Below are 17,522 nucleotides of genomic sequence, written 5' to 3' on the forward strand. Positions count from 1 at the left end.
AGTGATCCAAACGTTGTTTTGATAACTAAAATCACTGTCCTGCATTCCCAACTTTGCTTATTTGCTATGTGTTTCGCACTAGATTCCAATCCATTTTCCCTGTTCCCTTATAACCTGACCTTGATTTTGATTAATCACATGCTAACAGTTCCATGTGAGAGACACAGGTTCTTTGCTGAGCCAACAGGCCCTGTGGCAGAGGCAGTAATGTAAAACATTCCGCTTGTTCCCCTACATTTGCCAGCCATCTTTCACACACACAGGACCATGTGACTATTTTAGGACGATGAAATATAAATAGATAGGACATGTGTCACATGTCCCATGTCTGGGCCTAGGTAATGAAGAACCTACATGAGATTCTTCAGCCTTTCTCCTACAGCAGCAGCAGAAAAGGCCACATGTTCCAGATGGTACAGTGACAATACAAAACGTTGAAGCCTCAGTCAGCCTGGAACCTTGAGTGACTGCGTGGAACAGGTCTCCTCCCATTCTCATATCCTTTTGATCTGCGTGGAATCTGTAGTGTGAGCAAGAACTAAACTCTTGGTGTATAAAACCTCTGACACTTTGAAATTGTTTGTTATCCGAGCATAATTGTATTCCTATAGAAGCCAGACCCCCTTCTTCTACATGCATAGCACTTAGTTGTTAATAAATCTACATGTTATACCCAGACTCCTCCGAACTGGCTCTATGGGACAGAAGATCATGCACAATTCAGCAAGCAAAGCTTTAACTTTCAACCAAATACACAGTAGTGAGCAATGCAATTCAATAAACACAACTATTTTTCTACTGCACAAAACACAGGAAATAATTAAATTTCTTATAGACATTTCTTTATTATATTTTCCCACTTGAATATTTAGAGAATAATTTAAATGTAATGCATACTGACAGCAAGCACAGTATCAAATATTAGGGGTTTTTTTTAATATTTTTCTGTTCTCACCCTTTATTCCTTTAGGAAAAAAATATTTAGATGACCTCAAAAGAAACAATTATTATGCTAATCACAGTATGCAGTAACACATACAAGCCCATACTCAATAGAAAAGAAAGCAACAAAGAAGTGAAAAAGTCTTTCTCCTCAAATCATTTTAATTCATTTTTCCACAGCCATATAAATTTAAAGTATGAAACAACAATAATACAGCTATAGAATCTAGGTTCTCTTTCAAAGCAGCGGCATATAAAACATAGAAAAGCTAAAACCTCAGCACAAGCTTCAAAAAGAACAAGGACTGAGAGGATTTTGATGAAGACATGAAATGCACAAAATACAGTACACAAAAATACTAGAATGCATAAAATATAAAGCTACACATTTCAGGTAGAAAGCATTGTAAAATATATAAAATATGCAAGAAATCAAAACCAAAGAGATTTTTCTTAGAGTACCATGAATACACTGGAACTGGCAATTAGCATTTGAAGATGGGAACAAGAAAATAGCAGTTTCCCATTTAAAACTTTATTTCTAGGCTTTAGGATTTCACCTTCTTGACATCCTTCTTTCCAGAGCTCTCAGTAGCTGACTCTGCTTTTCTTTTCTGTGACTAAAATGGAAACAGATTTAATGTTCTGCTCCAATATGCACATTTTTAAATGGCCCAACAATGTTAAATCTAGGATGTAAATGCATTAAAAAAAAATTTTAACATGAATATTCACTTAAATGTTATACTCACAGTTAATGTTCTATATAGCCCAACAAAATATATAACCCAATGTAAAATAACCTCCAAAGATTTTTTTTAAGAAAAGACATAAAATACCCATCAAAAATAGTCAGCAAATGTCTACTTACAGATGGTACTATAAATGTACTTTCATCTTAAAGAACTACTTAATACTTAAAGTTTTCTGGACAAAATGCTATTTACGAATGTATTACTTTTTAAAACCATATGATAGATATTAAAATACCATATTTCATATATTCTATGATGTGCATTACTTTTTCACTTTAGCATCTCTGAAATCAGGATGCATCTTACCATTGATGACAAATTAGTTACTTGGCAGCAGTTTTACTTAGTGATACACAAAATAATGCTGTGTCTTACAAGAGGAAGCCATCTTAGACTTGACGAAATATGGTAGTTTATTTAACCACACTCAAATAAAATGATCTATTAAAGAATATTTTAAATTGTAGCTATACAAGGCAACCTGACTAGATTAAAATCAAGTCATCTTATTATTCAACAGTTAATTTATGACCAAGTAAACCAAATAAAGCTTTGCTGTCTGCTCAAAGTTCTCATTTATACTCATAGTTCCACAAATATCAGAAAACTTATTTGATCAAATCAGAACTCCCAGTTTCAACCTCAGCCCCATCCCATCCCCCCACCCCTCTCCTACTCCCCCACGACAACCAGAGTCTCAATTCAAAGGATTTTACTTGCATTATACTTCTGCTTAAAGTCATGAGGAATTTTTTTTTTTTTTGAAATACTGAGCCCTGTTACTAGGGAGTTCCTAACCATATGTTCTACAAACAAATAGGGAATGCGGTTGTAGCATATTCTTTTTCTGTCAAAAACAAATCAGCACTTCATAAAAACAGTTTTTATAATAGGTATCACGTGGCATTAAACATAATATAGGCATTTTAATTATGTAAAAAAAATGAGATCTACCTAAAAGTTAGGAAAATGCTGAAAATTTTACCATTGGAGTTTTAGTTGCCCGTTTCTTCTTTTCTGCTCTCTCTCTTTCCTCAATTTCCATATTTTCTTTCTCAATCAATGAAATCAGAGTATTACAGCGTCTCTGGAATTCCTAAACCAGATAATAAGAGTTTTAATTTCTGCAACTGAGACATAATCTTTAAAAAGTAGTAATTGTTTAATGGCATCATTTCTGTGGTACAGAATTTCTTAAGTTGGTATACTTAGAACAATATTCATACAGGATATTAATAGATTCCACCAAAAAGATGAGGAGGGGTAAATGTTATTCAGTGGGTGAATGGGTAAACATATGGTGGTCCATCCACACTACGAAATGTTATTCAGCAATAGAAAGGAAAGAACTATTGGTACACACAACAACCTGGATAAACCTGAAGTGAATTACGCTGAGTGAAAACAGTCAATCTCAAAAGGTTATTTACCATATTATTCCATTTATAGAACATTCTTGAAATGACAAAAGTTTAGGAATAGAGCACTTATCAATGGTGGCCAGGAGCTAGCACAGGGGGAAGAGTGCGTGTGACTATAAAGAACCAGCATAAGGGAGTCTTTGTGGTGCTGATTACACTAAACCTACATGTGATAAAACTGCACTGAAACACACACACACACACACACACACGAGTGCATGTATAACCAGTGAAATACGAATAAGCTCTATGGATTGTACTAATATGGATTTCCTAATTGTGACCCTGTAATATAGTTATGTAAGATGTTACCAATGGTTAAAATTTGGTGAAGGGTAAATAGGACATTCCTATATATTTCCGTATAATTTCCTGTGAATCATTTCAAAATTAAAAGGTAACAAAAGTCACAAAAACAGGAAAGAGGGGAAGGTCCTATTGCCAAAGTAAGTTTGGGAAATATTCAGGTTACAAATGTCAAACAGATTTCTCTACTCCAGGGCTTCTCAGAAACTTAACTTCCTGCTGAGCACCGTCAAGCACTAGGTGGGAGATGCAGGTTGCAAGCAGTTCCCAAAGCTACTGAACCAGCAGAAATCTCTTCTTACAGGATGTCTTGAGGGATTAGAGCTCTGAGGAGTGTATCTCAGGAAATGCTGCCGAATTTGTTAATGCAAAGCAAACAACAGCTGAAAAGATTCTGCATTAACCTTGCCACTACCTGTATTTCACCGCCAGCAAATCAATGCATCCAAACTATAAACAGTTTTCATGAATGTATGGTGAGCATTAAACATATGATTCGTTAATATAGGTACTCATACATATTAACCCTGTATACTCAGCTGTGTTTAGAGATAAATCATTGATAAATAACATTTTAAAGTATAATTCCTTTTCTGTATAAGCAAAAATGTCTGATACATACAAAATAGCTAAACACATGAAGAAAATGTATGTTTATTGGCAATTAGAACCCCAACAAAAACATGGGGAAAATATAAGAATAGAAATCACAGAAAATTAAAATATCCAAGTATTTTAAAATTTTTCACTGAAACTAATGATCCAAGAAATGCAAAGTAAAATAACGCCATCTTTATTAAATTGCCAGTGATATGTGCATGCATGTGTATTTGTATAGATCCAGTGTTGGCAATAAGATGGGGATACAGGGGGTGCCTGGGGGGCTCAGTCCATTAAGCACCTGCCTTCGGCTCAGGTCATGATCCCAGAGTCCTGGGATCAAGTCCCACATTGGGCTCCCTGCTCAGCGGGGAGCCTGCTTCTCCCTCTGCCTGCTGCTTCCCCTGCTTGTGCATGCCTGCTCACTCGCTCTCTCTTGGGTGCATGCACTCTCTCAAATAAATAAAATTTTTTAAAAAGATAAGTTTAAAATCTACATTTAAAAAAAAGATGGGGATACGGGAACTCTCATTCACTGATGATGGGATGCCAATGTTACTGCCTGCTACAGATTGCATTGTATCCCCCCAAAATTTATATGCTTAAGCTTAACACTCCCACAGTGTGACTATGTTTGAGTATAAAACCTTTAAGGAGGTAATAAAGCTTAAATGAGGTTGTAAGGGTAGGGCTCTAACCCGACAGGACTGGTGTCCTTACAGCAGAGGAGGAGGCACCCAGAGATACTTCTCTCTACACTCGTACAGAGAAAGGACCATGTGAGAACACAGTAAGAAGGCACCATCTACAAGCCAGGGAGAAAGACCTCACCACCAACCAACCCTGCTGGCACTGTGACCTTGGGCTTCCAATCTCCAAAACTGTGGAAAAACTTCTGTTTAAGTCACCCCATTTGCAGTATTCTGTATGGCATCCCAAACAGACTACTGCACTACACTTTTCAGGGCACCTGGCTGGCTCTGTTGGTGAAGCATGCAACACTTGATGTTGGGCTGTGGGTTTGAGTCCTACCTTGGGTGTGGAGGTCACTAAAATAAAATCTTTTTAAAAACTCTATACCTTTCTAGAAAGCAATTTGGGAATATCAATGAGGCATTTTAAAAATTTCCTCTTTTGAACAATTCCACTCCTAGAAACTTAAAGGAAGTAAGAGATGTACACAAAAATTTACAAAAGAATGTTTGGAGAAGTATTATTTTTAGCCAGGAAATACTGAGAACTAAATTTCTGATCATGTCAAAGTGGAGGGTCACCAGGATGCTCATTCGGTTAGCCATCTGTCTTCAGCTTAGGTCTGGATCCCAGATCCCGGGATTGAGTCCTGGGATTGAGTCCTGACCATGTTGGGCCCCGCTTAGTGGGGAGTCTACTTCTCCCTCTCCCTCTGCTCCTTCCCCCACTTGTGCTCGCTGTCTCTCTCTCTCTCACTCACTCACTTTCTCAAACAAAATCTTTAAAAAAGAGAAAATGGAATGCACAGACACATCTTACAGTATCTATGTATACAGAAAAACAGCAAGAGAATAGTAACCACAGCATTATGAATAGTCAGCAGCAACTACCTCTGAACATAGGACAAATGTTAAACTATTATTTTCATTTTCATGCTAGACTGTATTTTCCAAATTTTCTGTAATGAACGTTTAGGTCCTGGGCAACCTATAATGCTTTGAAGAAATGGCAAATGGTTTTAACTTTCAAATTATAAGCCAGAAAAAATGACATACAACATAGGAAATGATACATATGGAAAGATTATCAACTATCCAAGCATTTTCTACTTTCTAAAATTTCAAGCCCAAAAGGAGGCAGAAAACCAAAGGTAGTCTACCCAGAAAAACAAATCCTCCTTAATGTTTCTTTAAAAAATTACTATTTATTAAAAATAACCTTACAAAACACTGGCACATTCAAATATCTCCTGCATCCCCAATTACCCAAGGTTAAATAATTTAGGAAAAATAACATCCTTACTTACCAAAACAATAATGGTATCTTTAATATGCAGACCAAATACTCTTCATAGCTTCATTCAATAACACACATACAAATTAAACATCATGTTACCCAATTTATCTATTATAAAAAGGGCTAAGTTGGCCCTGGTAAGATTTGATTGTTGGTTTCTAGGGAGACTAGATAGAGTCTTTATGTAAAGCTGATTCTTGAATCATTAAGCTATACCCTCTGGCTGTTATTATTCTCAATAAGTAATAGTTGCCAGTGACTGCAGATATCTTTAGATACATGTTCATGGTTCATATAGGGTGATTCAGAGGAAAAAACTAATACTTTTGAGACTGGCTCATATTCAGGGAAGTAGAATATTTCCAAATGATTATAAATAGACTGTATAATAAGTTCTTATCTTCATTCCTTTTAACATGTCACTAACTACTCCAGACACAGAAAAATACCCTCTCAAGAGAAAGGCACCAAGGAATGGAAGAATATGGATGTTACCTTCCTAGCATATTTCTCTACAGATACCAACCCCATTTTTTATTCACATGCTTAAGCAATGACTAACTAAACAGATGGTATCATAAACAGAACACTAGCTAAAACCAGAAATTACAAGGCGAAAGGCCAGATTATCAATAAAAATGGTGACTCGCTTTTTGAATAACTCAGTGACTGAAAAATTTCATTATGTCAAAAGCACCTTCACCTTATACAATTTCTCCTTTCACACCCATATTCTTCTAAATTCATGTACATCTTTATATTCTCATTTTCCTGGGGTTACAGGGAATGTTTCTTGTGGTCTCTGTTTCCACAATTCTGTGGTCTAATTATCTTTTATCATTTCCCAATCAATGCTAGACTTAGGAATGAAGTTGGAGGAAGAAAAACAGCACACAAGAGGAAGAGAGAGGATGCAAAAAACAATAAAAAACTGAAGAGGGTGAGAAAATGACAAATGGAGGGGCGCCCGGGTGGCTCTGTCAGTTGAGCGTCTCACTTGGTTTCAGCTCATGATCTCAGGACCATGAGGTCAAGCCCTGTGCTGGGCTCTGTGCTCAGCATGAAGTCTGCTTGAGATTCTCTACCTCTCCCTCTCCCTTTACTCCTTCTTCCCCCATGCACTCTCTCCCTCTCATTCTCTCTCTCTCTCAAATAAATATATAATCTTCAAAAAAATAAAAAGAAAATGACAAATGGAAAACTGGTGTTAGTATCTGTGGCAAAAAAAAAAAAAAAGTATTGTGTTCATACACATGCGGGAAATACTGGATTTTTAAAAATTTAAACAAATTTCTTCAGGGCAGTACTTGGGAGATGCTGTACAGGGTAAGAGTGATAAAGCTAAGTTTGTATCAAAGGGCAAAGAACCTAGACACTAACAGTGAAGAACTTAGGAATTTTACTGAATTTAGCTGACAAAAGGATCTCATTAATGGATTTTTGAGCAGAACTGGTGATGTAATCAAAGATGTATTTTGTACTCGGAAATCTTCCCTTGATATAGACTCTCAATAGCATGAGTTCATAAAGTCACAGACTCTCAAGATTAGGATCTTTAAAAATCATTCAAGTTGATGCTGTATCCATTCTACTAGGTCTCTGCTAGTTAGTTGTCTGGTCTTTCTGAATTCTTCCAATGATGGCACTACCAATAGATTACCTCCCAAGGCTGTGTATTCCACCTTTGGACAAGTTGAAAACGTACCCTAATGCAGTACTGCCTTATATTTCCCACAATGGGTTCTAGGTCTAATTTTTGTAGTCACAGAGAACAAACTGGCTCTCCCTTTACCCATCCTTCATTTAACCAGAGCGCACATCTTTTCTGTGAAAAGCCAGATAGTACATATTTTCGGCTTTGCAGACCACACAGTCTCTGTCACAGCTACTCAGCTCTGCCACTGTAGCATGAAAGCAGCTGTAGACAATACACAAATGAGTGAGTGTGGTTGTGTTCCCATAAAGCCTTATCTACAGATACAAAAATTTGAAATTTGTATCATTTTCACATATCACATAATAGCTTTTTAATTTTCTTCCAACCATTTGAAAATGTAAAAATAACTCTTGGCTTATAGGCCATAGAAAAACAGGTCGGGGTAGGGGTCTGTAGTTTGGCAAACCCTGTTTTAAACTATAGTCTTTAGATTTACTTTAAACAAATTATGCTGCCTCAGTTTTCCATACCTTTCTAATCGTTTGTTATTCTACTCAATGCAGTCATCCAAGTTCCAACTTTTGAATACTAGGATATGTATCTCTACCTTTACTTAATAAATGATGAAATGTTTGCAATAAGCAGCATTGCCCCTTACTGTGCAGTGAATATCAATCATGCCAGGCACCAAGTTCAAATATCCTTTGCCCCAATACTCAGCTTCAAAGCATCAATTCAAAAGGCACAGAAAGCATCAGTAGACTTGAACTGGCTTATTGAAAGAGATTAAAGAGGCTCCACATTACATTTCCTATGTACTAAAATCCTAGACAGTAAGCCTACCTAAGTCTGAATGACAGAAGGTCTGTGCCTGTTATATAGTTCAAAGTCAAAAGCAGGTGAATGAACAAGGGCAATAAATAAATAAATAAATAAATAAATAAATAAAATTGCACTCCACATTTGTGCCTCTAAATTTGTAGGTAGCTCTATAAAGTCAGAATTTTCTTCTACACTTCTTAGTAAAATAAAATGGGTGTTTTTCTCCTTTGCTCTTTTATTAACTCCCTTAGCTTTACTTTAAGAATCAATACCTTAACTGTACATTCTGTGGTATATTTTCCAGGTTCTTTGTCACTTTTGAACCTCTATCATACTTCAAAAAAAAGCAACAGCATTCTATATTAGAATCTTAGGGCCCAAGCATACTGGCAGTTAAATGGGAGTTAATAGCCCAATAAATATATTCTATATTTCTCAAACAAGTATCAACATTATGATACTTTTAGTTAACTGATGCCATTTACACATCATTATTTATAAAATGTTATTGTCATCTCTTCACAAGAAAACACATACGTAAAAATACATAAAACGGACTCCCATTAGTGCATTTATCATATTTCAGACTACTAGAACAGTTCAGTTTTCAATCCAATACTACAGTTGCTAATAAAAACACATATTTATAACAGGCTACTCAAGCTTATGAAAAAATAAAAGCTTCAGGGATGACAGCCAAAGACAATCATTAGAAAAAGGTAGATTAAAAGAAAAGAACTCAAACTCATTGCTAGATTTCTTTACTTTCTATCTAAATCTGATCCAACCGTAGGAGTTTATGAGATAGAAGCCAACTGAAGCACGAAAGTTCCGTGCTCATTTATTCACTAAATGTCTACTTTGTGCAAGATGTCCTGCTGGTCCCTTTAGATATAACTTAATTGCACTTGAAGGTTAAGAGAGCAGCAGTTAAAAAAAAAAAAAAGACTCTGGGGCAGATGGTGAATATATTAGCCAAGGGAAGGGAAAAAAGTGGAGGAACAGAGGAAAGACAGAGATACAAATTTGGAGATTATCAGCTTATGTGGTAACTGAGGTAGACATTTGCCCACTTCCACAGAACAGTATTTCTAAAATGTTAATCTGATCATTGTCACTGCCCTATTAAAGCCTTTCAATGACTCCCTCCATTTCCTATAGACTAATAACGGAAGACTTCTGAACAGCAGCCAAGGCCCTTCATAATTTGGCAGCACACTATTTCCTCATCTCCCAAGACCTCCCTACTCACACCCTACTATACTAACCTACCTGCAATTTCTGAATATGCTGTGCTTGTTTATACCCTTGCATATGATGTTTCCACAACCTGGAATGTAGTCCCATGGCCAACTCCTAGTTTTTCAAGACTCAGATCCAAGAAGGACCTCTTCTGGGAAGCAGTTCCTCTCACCTAACCCTCAAGGCAAAGGTAAGCACTACCTCTCCTATACATGCCTCTGTATAGAACCTTTTTTAAAATAAAGACTCAAAAGGAATATTTTATTCTTTTAGATGCATGAGAAACACTACCCCTATGAGCATAAATATATTTTGTTTTTCATATTTTAATAATACTATAGTCAAGAATAACCCATCAATATATTTTACAGTTTACCAATTTTACCAATAGTGTATTAAATCATATTTTCATATTTCATTGTAATGCTCTAAGATATCAACATTGGCTATTATCACACAATTAAGTACTAACATATAAAATAAAAAGTCACAAGCAGCATTCTGTATGAAATTTCCTAGACTATGTTGCATAAGCACAAAAGTGTTATTGTGGCTACAGAACAAGTTGGAAATTTTTGAATTTGACTTTCATTTTTCTAAAGTATCTATTTAAAAAATCCTCTTCAATTGGACAGATAATTTATAAAATATCATGTCTCAAACTAATAACCTAATTAAGATTTGCTATAGATAAAATCCATAAAAAGGAAGCAAGCTAATAAAAAGCTACAGCAATATTTTCTAAAAAGTATTTTTTTCTCCTGCAGTTCTAATGAGGAATGTCATTGTCTTAATTTTAAATAAGGAACACTTTGATTAATAATAGAGTTGTGATTTGAAAACAAACAGTAATAAGGTGGAATTTTATTACCCTGTATATGACCATGTGCAATTCTTTCTCTGAGATGCTATCAGAAAAATTCATTGAACTGCCTAAGACAGGGTAACTATAAACAATTCATTACTAATACTTTGATTCAACTCCAAGGTACACGGCTACAGGCAAATGAGCACACAGCTTCTTGAGGTGGCTGAGAGGGGAAAGAAAAAACTCTTCAGAGGCTAAAAGGCAAGAATGTTTTTTGACTAAAATTAAAAGTCAAAGCAACCCTGCAAAGGATGCAATAAATGGTTATATCAAGAAATGTTCTTCATCTCAGAGAGTTAAAATTCTGCCTTTTCTCCTATAAGTCCTTAAAAGCACCTAAGCAGGTCTAAGGAATTACTGATTAAACTTTGGGTATCTTCCACATGCTCTTTCCAGTAAACTTGAATAACGTGCTAGATCTTTTGAATCTCTCAGATTCTTTTCAAATCTCCCAGTCACATTAAGTCTGTTACTAAATGAATGGAGATAATACCCTGAAACTCACTCCCTAAAAGGAATGGCAAAAAAATTAATGAGCTAATGTTAGTAAACAGATTGGCAAGTATTACATAAAGGATACTATATAAACACAGAGTATTATCATTTCCTAATAGTCACTTAGTAAAGTCCTTTTAATTCTGATCTCTGAAAGTCCTAAGATTAAGACTCCATTATAAGATATCTTTCTTAGCAAGAAAATGGTAAGACGATTCACAGCTTAAAAATCTAAATTGATCATATCCTTCCTACTTGTTTATGCAAGCTCAATAGCGACTGATTACTTACTTAAAGACCACACAAGTCCTCAAAGAAAAAAATCACAATCTTTTTAGCACATAGAAATAGAACTAAAACTCATTTTCTCTTTTGTATAGCCAGCATTTTTAAATGGAGAAGAGCCTCAAAGAAATCTTCATACTTTAGCTGAAGGCTTTCAAAGTGAGACATATTTAGAAGTGGAGGTTCATGCCTTTAAGCACTATAAGACTGTTAGTTAAGTCAGAAGCCACATATTCAGTGCTCTGAAATGGCTGAATAAAATATAACTATCAAGGTTCTCACTTTTTTCCAAAGTATTTCACACTATTTATTGGTGTCTCTGGGAAAGAAGAGTCACCTTTAAGAAAACTATGTTTTTTAAAGACAGCCCCTTTAGTAAGCTAAGCTTAACGTTTACTAAGATTTTAATTTGAACACAGTGACACACTCACATAATGTATCAAATTACATCCTTTGTAGTTCTAAGATAGGATTTTTCAATCAAACAAATTAACTTTGGAAAATACAACCGCCTTTTTCAAGAGGAAGTTCCTCTTCCTAGACTGTGCATGTGATTCACTATACAAGAACAATTATTTAAAATAAGAGGGCAGGGGTGCCTGGGTGGCTCAGTCGTTAAGCATCTGCCTTGGGCTCAGGTCACGATCCTGGGGTCCTGGGATCAAACCCCACATCAAGCCTTGCATTGGGCTCCCTACTCGGCAGGAGGCCTGCTTCTTCCTCTCCCCACTCCCCCTCCTTGTGTTCCCTCTCTAGCTGTGTATCTCTCTGTCAAATAAATAAGTGAAATCTTTAAAAAATAAAATAAAATAATAGGGCAAAGGGATCACCTAGAATTATTAATAATCCATTCCTTTAATTCCTTAATGACTGATAATGCCATGAAATATTCCAAAAAGACAGTCTAACTATATGCATGTTCTAAAATATATTACCTATACTCTAAATCCAGAAATATAAACAAAAATTATCCACTAACTAGGAGGGAAATAAAAACAATATGACAGAAAAGTTAACAAACAAAAAGCTTTGGATTAAAATATTTAAATATGAAATAAACTATTATATGTTCTTACAGATTCTTTAGAAATCATAAATTCCACCTCCCAGAAGGACAAAGGTATCTTCGTTATTAGCAGACAAAATAAAGGTTTCACTTTGCAATCACATAATTAGTGATAATTATAATATCTGCTCTTTGGAAAATATACATTGGAGATTTAAATCTCTTGGTAAAGAAAGAAGTAAATGCTTTGTAGAAAACAGAGGAAAATAAGAATCTTTACAAAGGAGTTCAGAGACATCTAGTGGTTGATAATAATATACCAGGGTTTTTTCTTAGAAAATAAAATAAAGTTATGTGGTTCTATAGCCATGTTCTTATTACAAATAATGTAAGGTTTTTCTTGCACTTTTGAATCTGTTTCATCCTCTGCTTTAGTTTAGTGATTCTAGAAACTGAAAACAGCATTAAACTCTCAACCTTTTAAAAAATTAATAAGATATCATTGAAATAATACTCAAAATTCAGCAAATGTTCTATCACATAAAAGGGCACTTATGAACTAAAACATGATTCATTGACAAATGCAGGTAGGCATTTGTCTTTTACAAGCTGTTGATGCTGCTCTACATTAGATCATTACACACATAAAACTCCAAATTGCTAAAATTTTTAAATTCAAGGCTTTTCAAAGGAGTTCTCTGCTAAACATGGTCATAAATGCACTGTGCTAGAAGATACGTCAAAAGGCCAACTAGCTCACTGCCAAAGTCTTCAGTCAAAATAGAATCTCATTTTCAAAGATAATAGAAAAGCTATTTACATTGTTCTTCAATAATCTATTTCAATCATCTAAAGGACCCTGTCAAACAACTCTTTCCTATCTCAAACATCAGCTTTTCATGCTACAGATTATCTTTTTTATTTTTAATTCAATCTTCCTACTATATCTTATTAACATATATACCTCTTCATATTCTTTTGTGTAAGCATAGCACTTTAAATTTTGTGCCATACAGTGGCTAACTGAACTAACTAAATAAATAAATATTCTTCTACACATTCTAAATAAGTAAATAAATAAATAAATTTATCCCTATTAAATGTCATGTTGTGAGACTCAACCTGTCCATCATTACAATTTCTCTAGTTCCTTTTGAATCCTGGCTTAATCCAAAGTATTTGCTAGCTCTCCAGCATTATGTATTCCATAAACATTCTAATAATCCAAGACCACTCTAAATTTATGTTCAAGTTTTAAGAAATATTTGATCTTATAAAGTATCTCCCCAAATTAGTGTCTTCAATATAGCAACTCAGATTTTTCTTTTCCTTTTATTCAGCTTGAACTGAAAATATAAAATGAATCAAATAAAGTATTAAGCACTGTTTCACACCCCTATTCACACTTTAGGCCAAGAAAACACTTATGATAGATACCAACTACCTAAAAATGTCCATTGTTCAGGGGCACCTGGGTGGCTCAGTCAGTTAAGCGGCCAACTCTTGATTTCAGCTCAGGTCATGATCTCAGGGTTGTGAGATCAAGTCCCACATTGGGCTCCGAACTGGACATGGAGCCTGCTTAAGATTCTCTCTCCCTCTCCCTCTGCCTTGTTCTCCCCCCAACTCTCTCTCTACCTCTCTAAAATAAAATGTCCATTGTTTAAATTGTTTGTTTCTGGTGCTTTTAATTTTTAAACTATATAAATCTATTTTATCTTAATTACCTCAGCTGACAAAAGACGGACAATCCTAACATTAAAAATGTGTTGCACTTAAAAAAGTGTTCAGTATCAATTTGAACACTGTCAAGCAGCAGTAGAATTTAACAGGAACACAATTCATGTTACAAAGTAATGAAGTAAATTGCACAAAGCTAAAATATCTCTTCTACTTAATTATTCTCTGTTGTATCATATTCTTTTAAAGATTCAACTTAAGCAAAAATTCCTTCTCATTAAAAACAAATCCTTAGGTCATTCACACCATCTCAAGTATCACCTGCCTAATTACAAAGGGGGAAGGTACCTTTAAAGCTCTGGTGGTCATCAGATTAACCAAGGGATCAAACTTAGCATAACCAAGAGTGGACAACCTATGTCAACGTGCCTCCTGATGTGATGTGATAAGTACACATCACTTATGTACATTCTTGCCCCAAATGCTTAACCTAAATTTAACAATAAGCAAATGAGTTAATGTGGGACGTTCTACAACACAATAAGCCCAAGCACCTTAAAAAAGCCACTGTCATAAAAAACAAAAAGAAAAACAAAAAGTTGTAGATTGAGAGAGACTAAAGAGAATCAACAACTAAATGCAATATGTGAACTTCCCGTGGATCATCAATTTAAAAAAAGAGTTGAGAGACACCTTGGGAACACCTGGACAATTTTGTACAGGGACTGTATACTACATGACATTACTGAATCAATGTTAACACTGTCAAGTAGAATAAAGCTATTGTGGTTATGTAAGAAAAGGTCCTTATTTTTAGCAGATAAATGCTTAAGTATTTAGAGATGAATACTCATGATGTCTGCAACTTACTTTCAACTGGCTCAGAAATCTAGATTTGTAGATTTATGAATACCAGATACAGGTATGTATTTCTGAATATAGATATATTCCTGTATTTCTGAATATAAAATACAGATTCTATATGTATATATAGATTCTATGCATGTACGTTAAGTGCATATCTGGGCAGAGGACAAAATGTTAACAATTAAAGAATCTAAATGAAGAATATGGGGCACCTGGGTGGCTCAGTGGGTTAAGACTCTGCCTTCGGCTCAGGTCATGATCCCAAAGTCTTGGGATCGAGCCCCACATCAGGCTCTCTAATCAGCAGGGAGCCTGCTTCCCCCACCTCTCTCTCTCTGCCTGCCTCTTTACCTACTTGCAATCTCTGTCTGTTCAAATAAATAAATTTAAAAAAAAAAAAAGCCTCTGCCTTCGGCTCAGGTCATGATCCCAGGGTCCTGGGATCGAGCCCCACATCGGGCTCTCTGCTCAGCGGGAAGCCTGCTTCCTCCTCTCTCTCTGCCTGCCTCTCTGCCTACTTGTGATCTCTGTCTGTCAAATAAATAAATAAAATAAAATAAAAATACTTATAAATAAATAAATAAATAAATGAAGAATATATGATATTTGAGATTTTTCAAGATAAAAAGTTGATGGAAATAATTAAGAAAAGAATACATACCATGGCAGTTCTAGACTTGATGAACCAGTCAAATCTAAACTGAGGAGCATTCCGTACGCACTGTCTTAATTCTTCATATACGTTTTCTCTATCAAAGCCCATTTTGTGTAACATACAAATCAAGAATCTATCTTCTTCCTCAGTATAGTTCTTTCCTTTGCTGGTTCCATACTGAATACGCAACTGATGAAATGGAGCCTTGTATCTTGCAATCTATAAATTTAAACAAAACAGTGATTTTAGCTAAATGTGCAATAACTCAAAGCTAATCATCCTGTCAATTAAAATAGTCTAATAATAATTTGAAAATTATGAAACATAGTACTTTGGCATCCAGGGCTTTCTTGATACTGATCCTTCGTTGAATTCTTGCTTCTCCACGTTCAATCTGAGCCATAATTTTCTCAATGTCCTGTAATTCATTGCAACGTTCCCAAAATACAGCTGAAAAACAGAATTATTACTTTTCAGTAACTGTACTACCATCTTAAGCAAATGAATCCAATGAGCTGTAGAACAAAGAATTAAGATTCCTAATAATTCTTTAACAAAGAATTAATAAAAATAAAAATAATTCATATATTTCTTTTCATGAAATATTATGTAATTTTTAGTCATCAACACCAAATGACTAGAATTTCAAAAGATGCTACAGACACTAATTTAAGCTATGTGTTCATTCAAACATGATACGGAAAGGACCAAACATATAAAAAGAAGAGAGGGTGACCATATAAACTTAGAGAACATAGCTTCCCAGCATATAAAATCAAAAATGAAACCCATTGGGGTGCCTGCTTGGCTCAGTGGGTTAAAGCTTCTGCCTTCGGCTCAGGTCATGATCCCAGGGTCCTAGGATTGAGCCCCGCATCAGGCTCTCTGCTCAGCAGGCAGCCTGCTTCCGCCTCTGTCTCTGCCTGCCTCTCTGCCTACTTGTGATCTCTGCCTGTCAAATAAAAAATAAATAAAATCTTTTAAAAAAATGAAACCCATTATCAACTGATCACTCAAACTTCCTAAGAAACAGCAATTTCTACCAAAACTTTTGCTTTACTTTTGGAACCACTCACTATACTTATAATATTTCCAATGACCTGTATCTTGTTTTCTAAACTTACTTGAAATAGCCTTTTCTCTTAAAAACAAAAAACAAAAAACCCAACAAAGTCACCCAAATTTTATGTATGATTTAAATAATTTGGCTGTATTATGTCACATGTTATGATTTCAGAGAAAGACCTTTTAATACCATACTCTACCTTCTCAAACTTTTCATTTTTAGAGCCTATTATAAAAGGAATGTTAGAGCTCTCTGACTTTTATTTATTTTTGTGGGGGTGGGGCTTCAACAACAAACATTTATTTTTCACAGTTATAGAAGCTGGGACGTTCCAAGATCAAGGTGCTGGCAGATGCCAAGTCCAGTGAGAGCCCACACTCTAGTTCATAGATGACCGTATTCCCAATGTGTCCTCACATGGCGGAAAAGGCAAGAGGGCTCTTTGGGGTCTCTTTTATAAGGGCACTAATCCCATTCATGACGGCTCTACTTTTATGACCTAATCACCTCCCAAAGCCCCCATCTGCTAATACCATCATGCTGGGGGTTATGATCTCAACATAGAAATTTGAGAGGGAAACATCCAGCCAAGAGCACAGAATTGGTACATTAGTGGGCCATTTTCTTCCTTGCACTGGACATTAACCACCCATCTCAGCATCACATGAGGAACTGACACTCTCTGACTTTCATAAGCACCTCTGTTCATTTTTCATTCTACTTATTCACTCATCATATAAATGCCTGCTATGTATAATATACCCACAAACAGCCAATTGTATTTTCTTTTATTACAACCAGCTACATAAAGTCATTCTAATCTCCCCACCCTCTGACATGACCCTAATTAAGCTGTCCTGAGGTAG

The 17,522-nt window shown here is 35.4% G+C and overlaps 1 protein-coding gene across 6 annotated transcripts in view; it reads right to left on the bottom strand.

Annotated features, from left to right (window-relative positions):
* Positions 1 to 822: 822 nt before the first annotated feature.
* The window catches only part of SMARCA1 (SNF2 related chromatin remodeling ATPase 1), a 70,845-nt gene continuing 54,145 nt past the window's right edge, over positions 823 to 17,522 (bottom strand). For 2 of the 6 annotated variants that reach the window (XM_080794854.1, XM_080794853.1), the window contains 4 exons: positions 15,922 to 16,040; positions 15,597 to 15,809; positions 2,683 to 2,793; positions 823 to 1,562 (listed from right to left, as the gene is read on the bottom strand). In XM_080794854.1, coding sequence (XP_080650980.1) covers positions 1,491 to 1,562; positions 2,683 to 2,793; positions 15,597 to 15,809; positions 15,922 to 16,040 — 515 coding nt within the window. In that variant the 3' untranslated portion in view covers positions 823 to 1,490. Of the gene's footprint in view, positions 1,632 to 2,651; positions 2,794 to 15,596; positions 15,810 to 15,921; positions 16,041 to 17,522 lie in introns of all 6 variants that reach the window. The other 4 variants (XM_080794858.1, XM_080794856.1, XM_080794857.1 and 1 more) reach the window with 3 other exon arrangements.

Source organism: Martes martes, assembly GCF_963455335.1.
Source record: "Martes martes genome assembly, chromosome: X".
Classification (NCBI taxonomy): Eukaryota; Metazoa; Chordata; class Mammalia; order Carnivora; family Mustelidae; genus Martes; species Martes martes.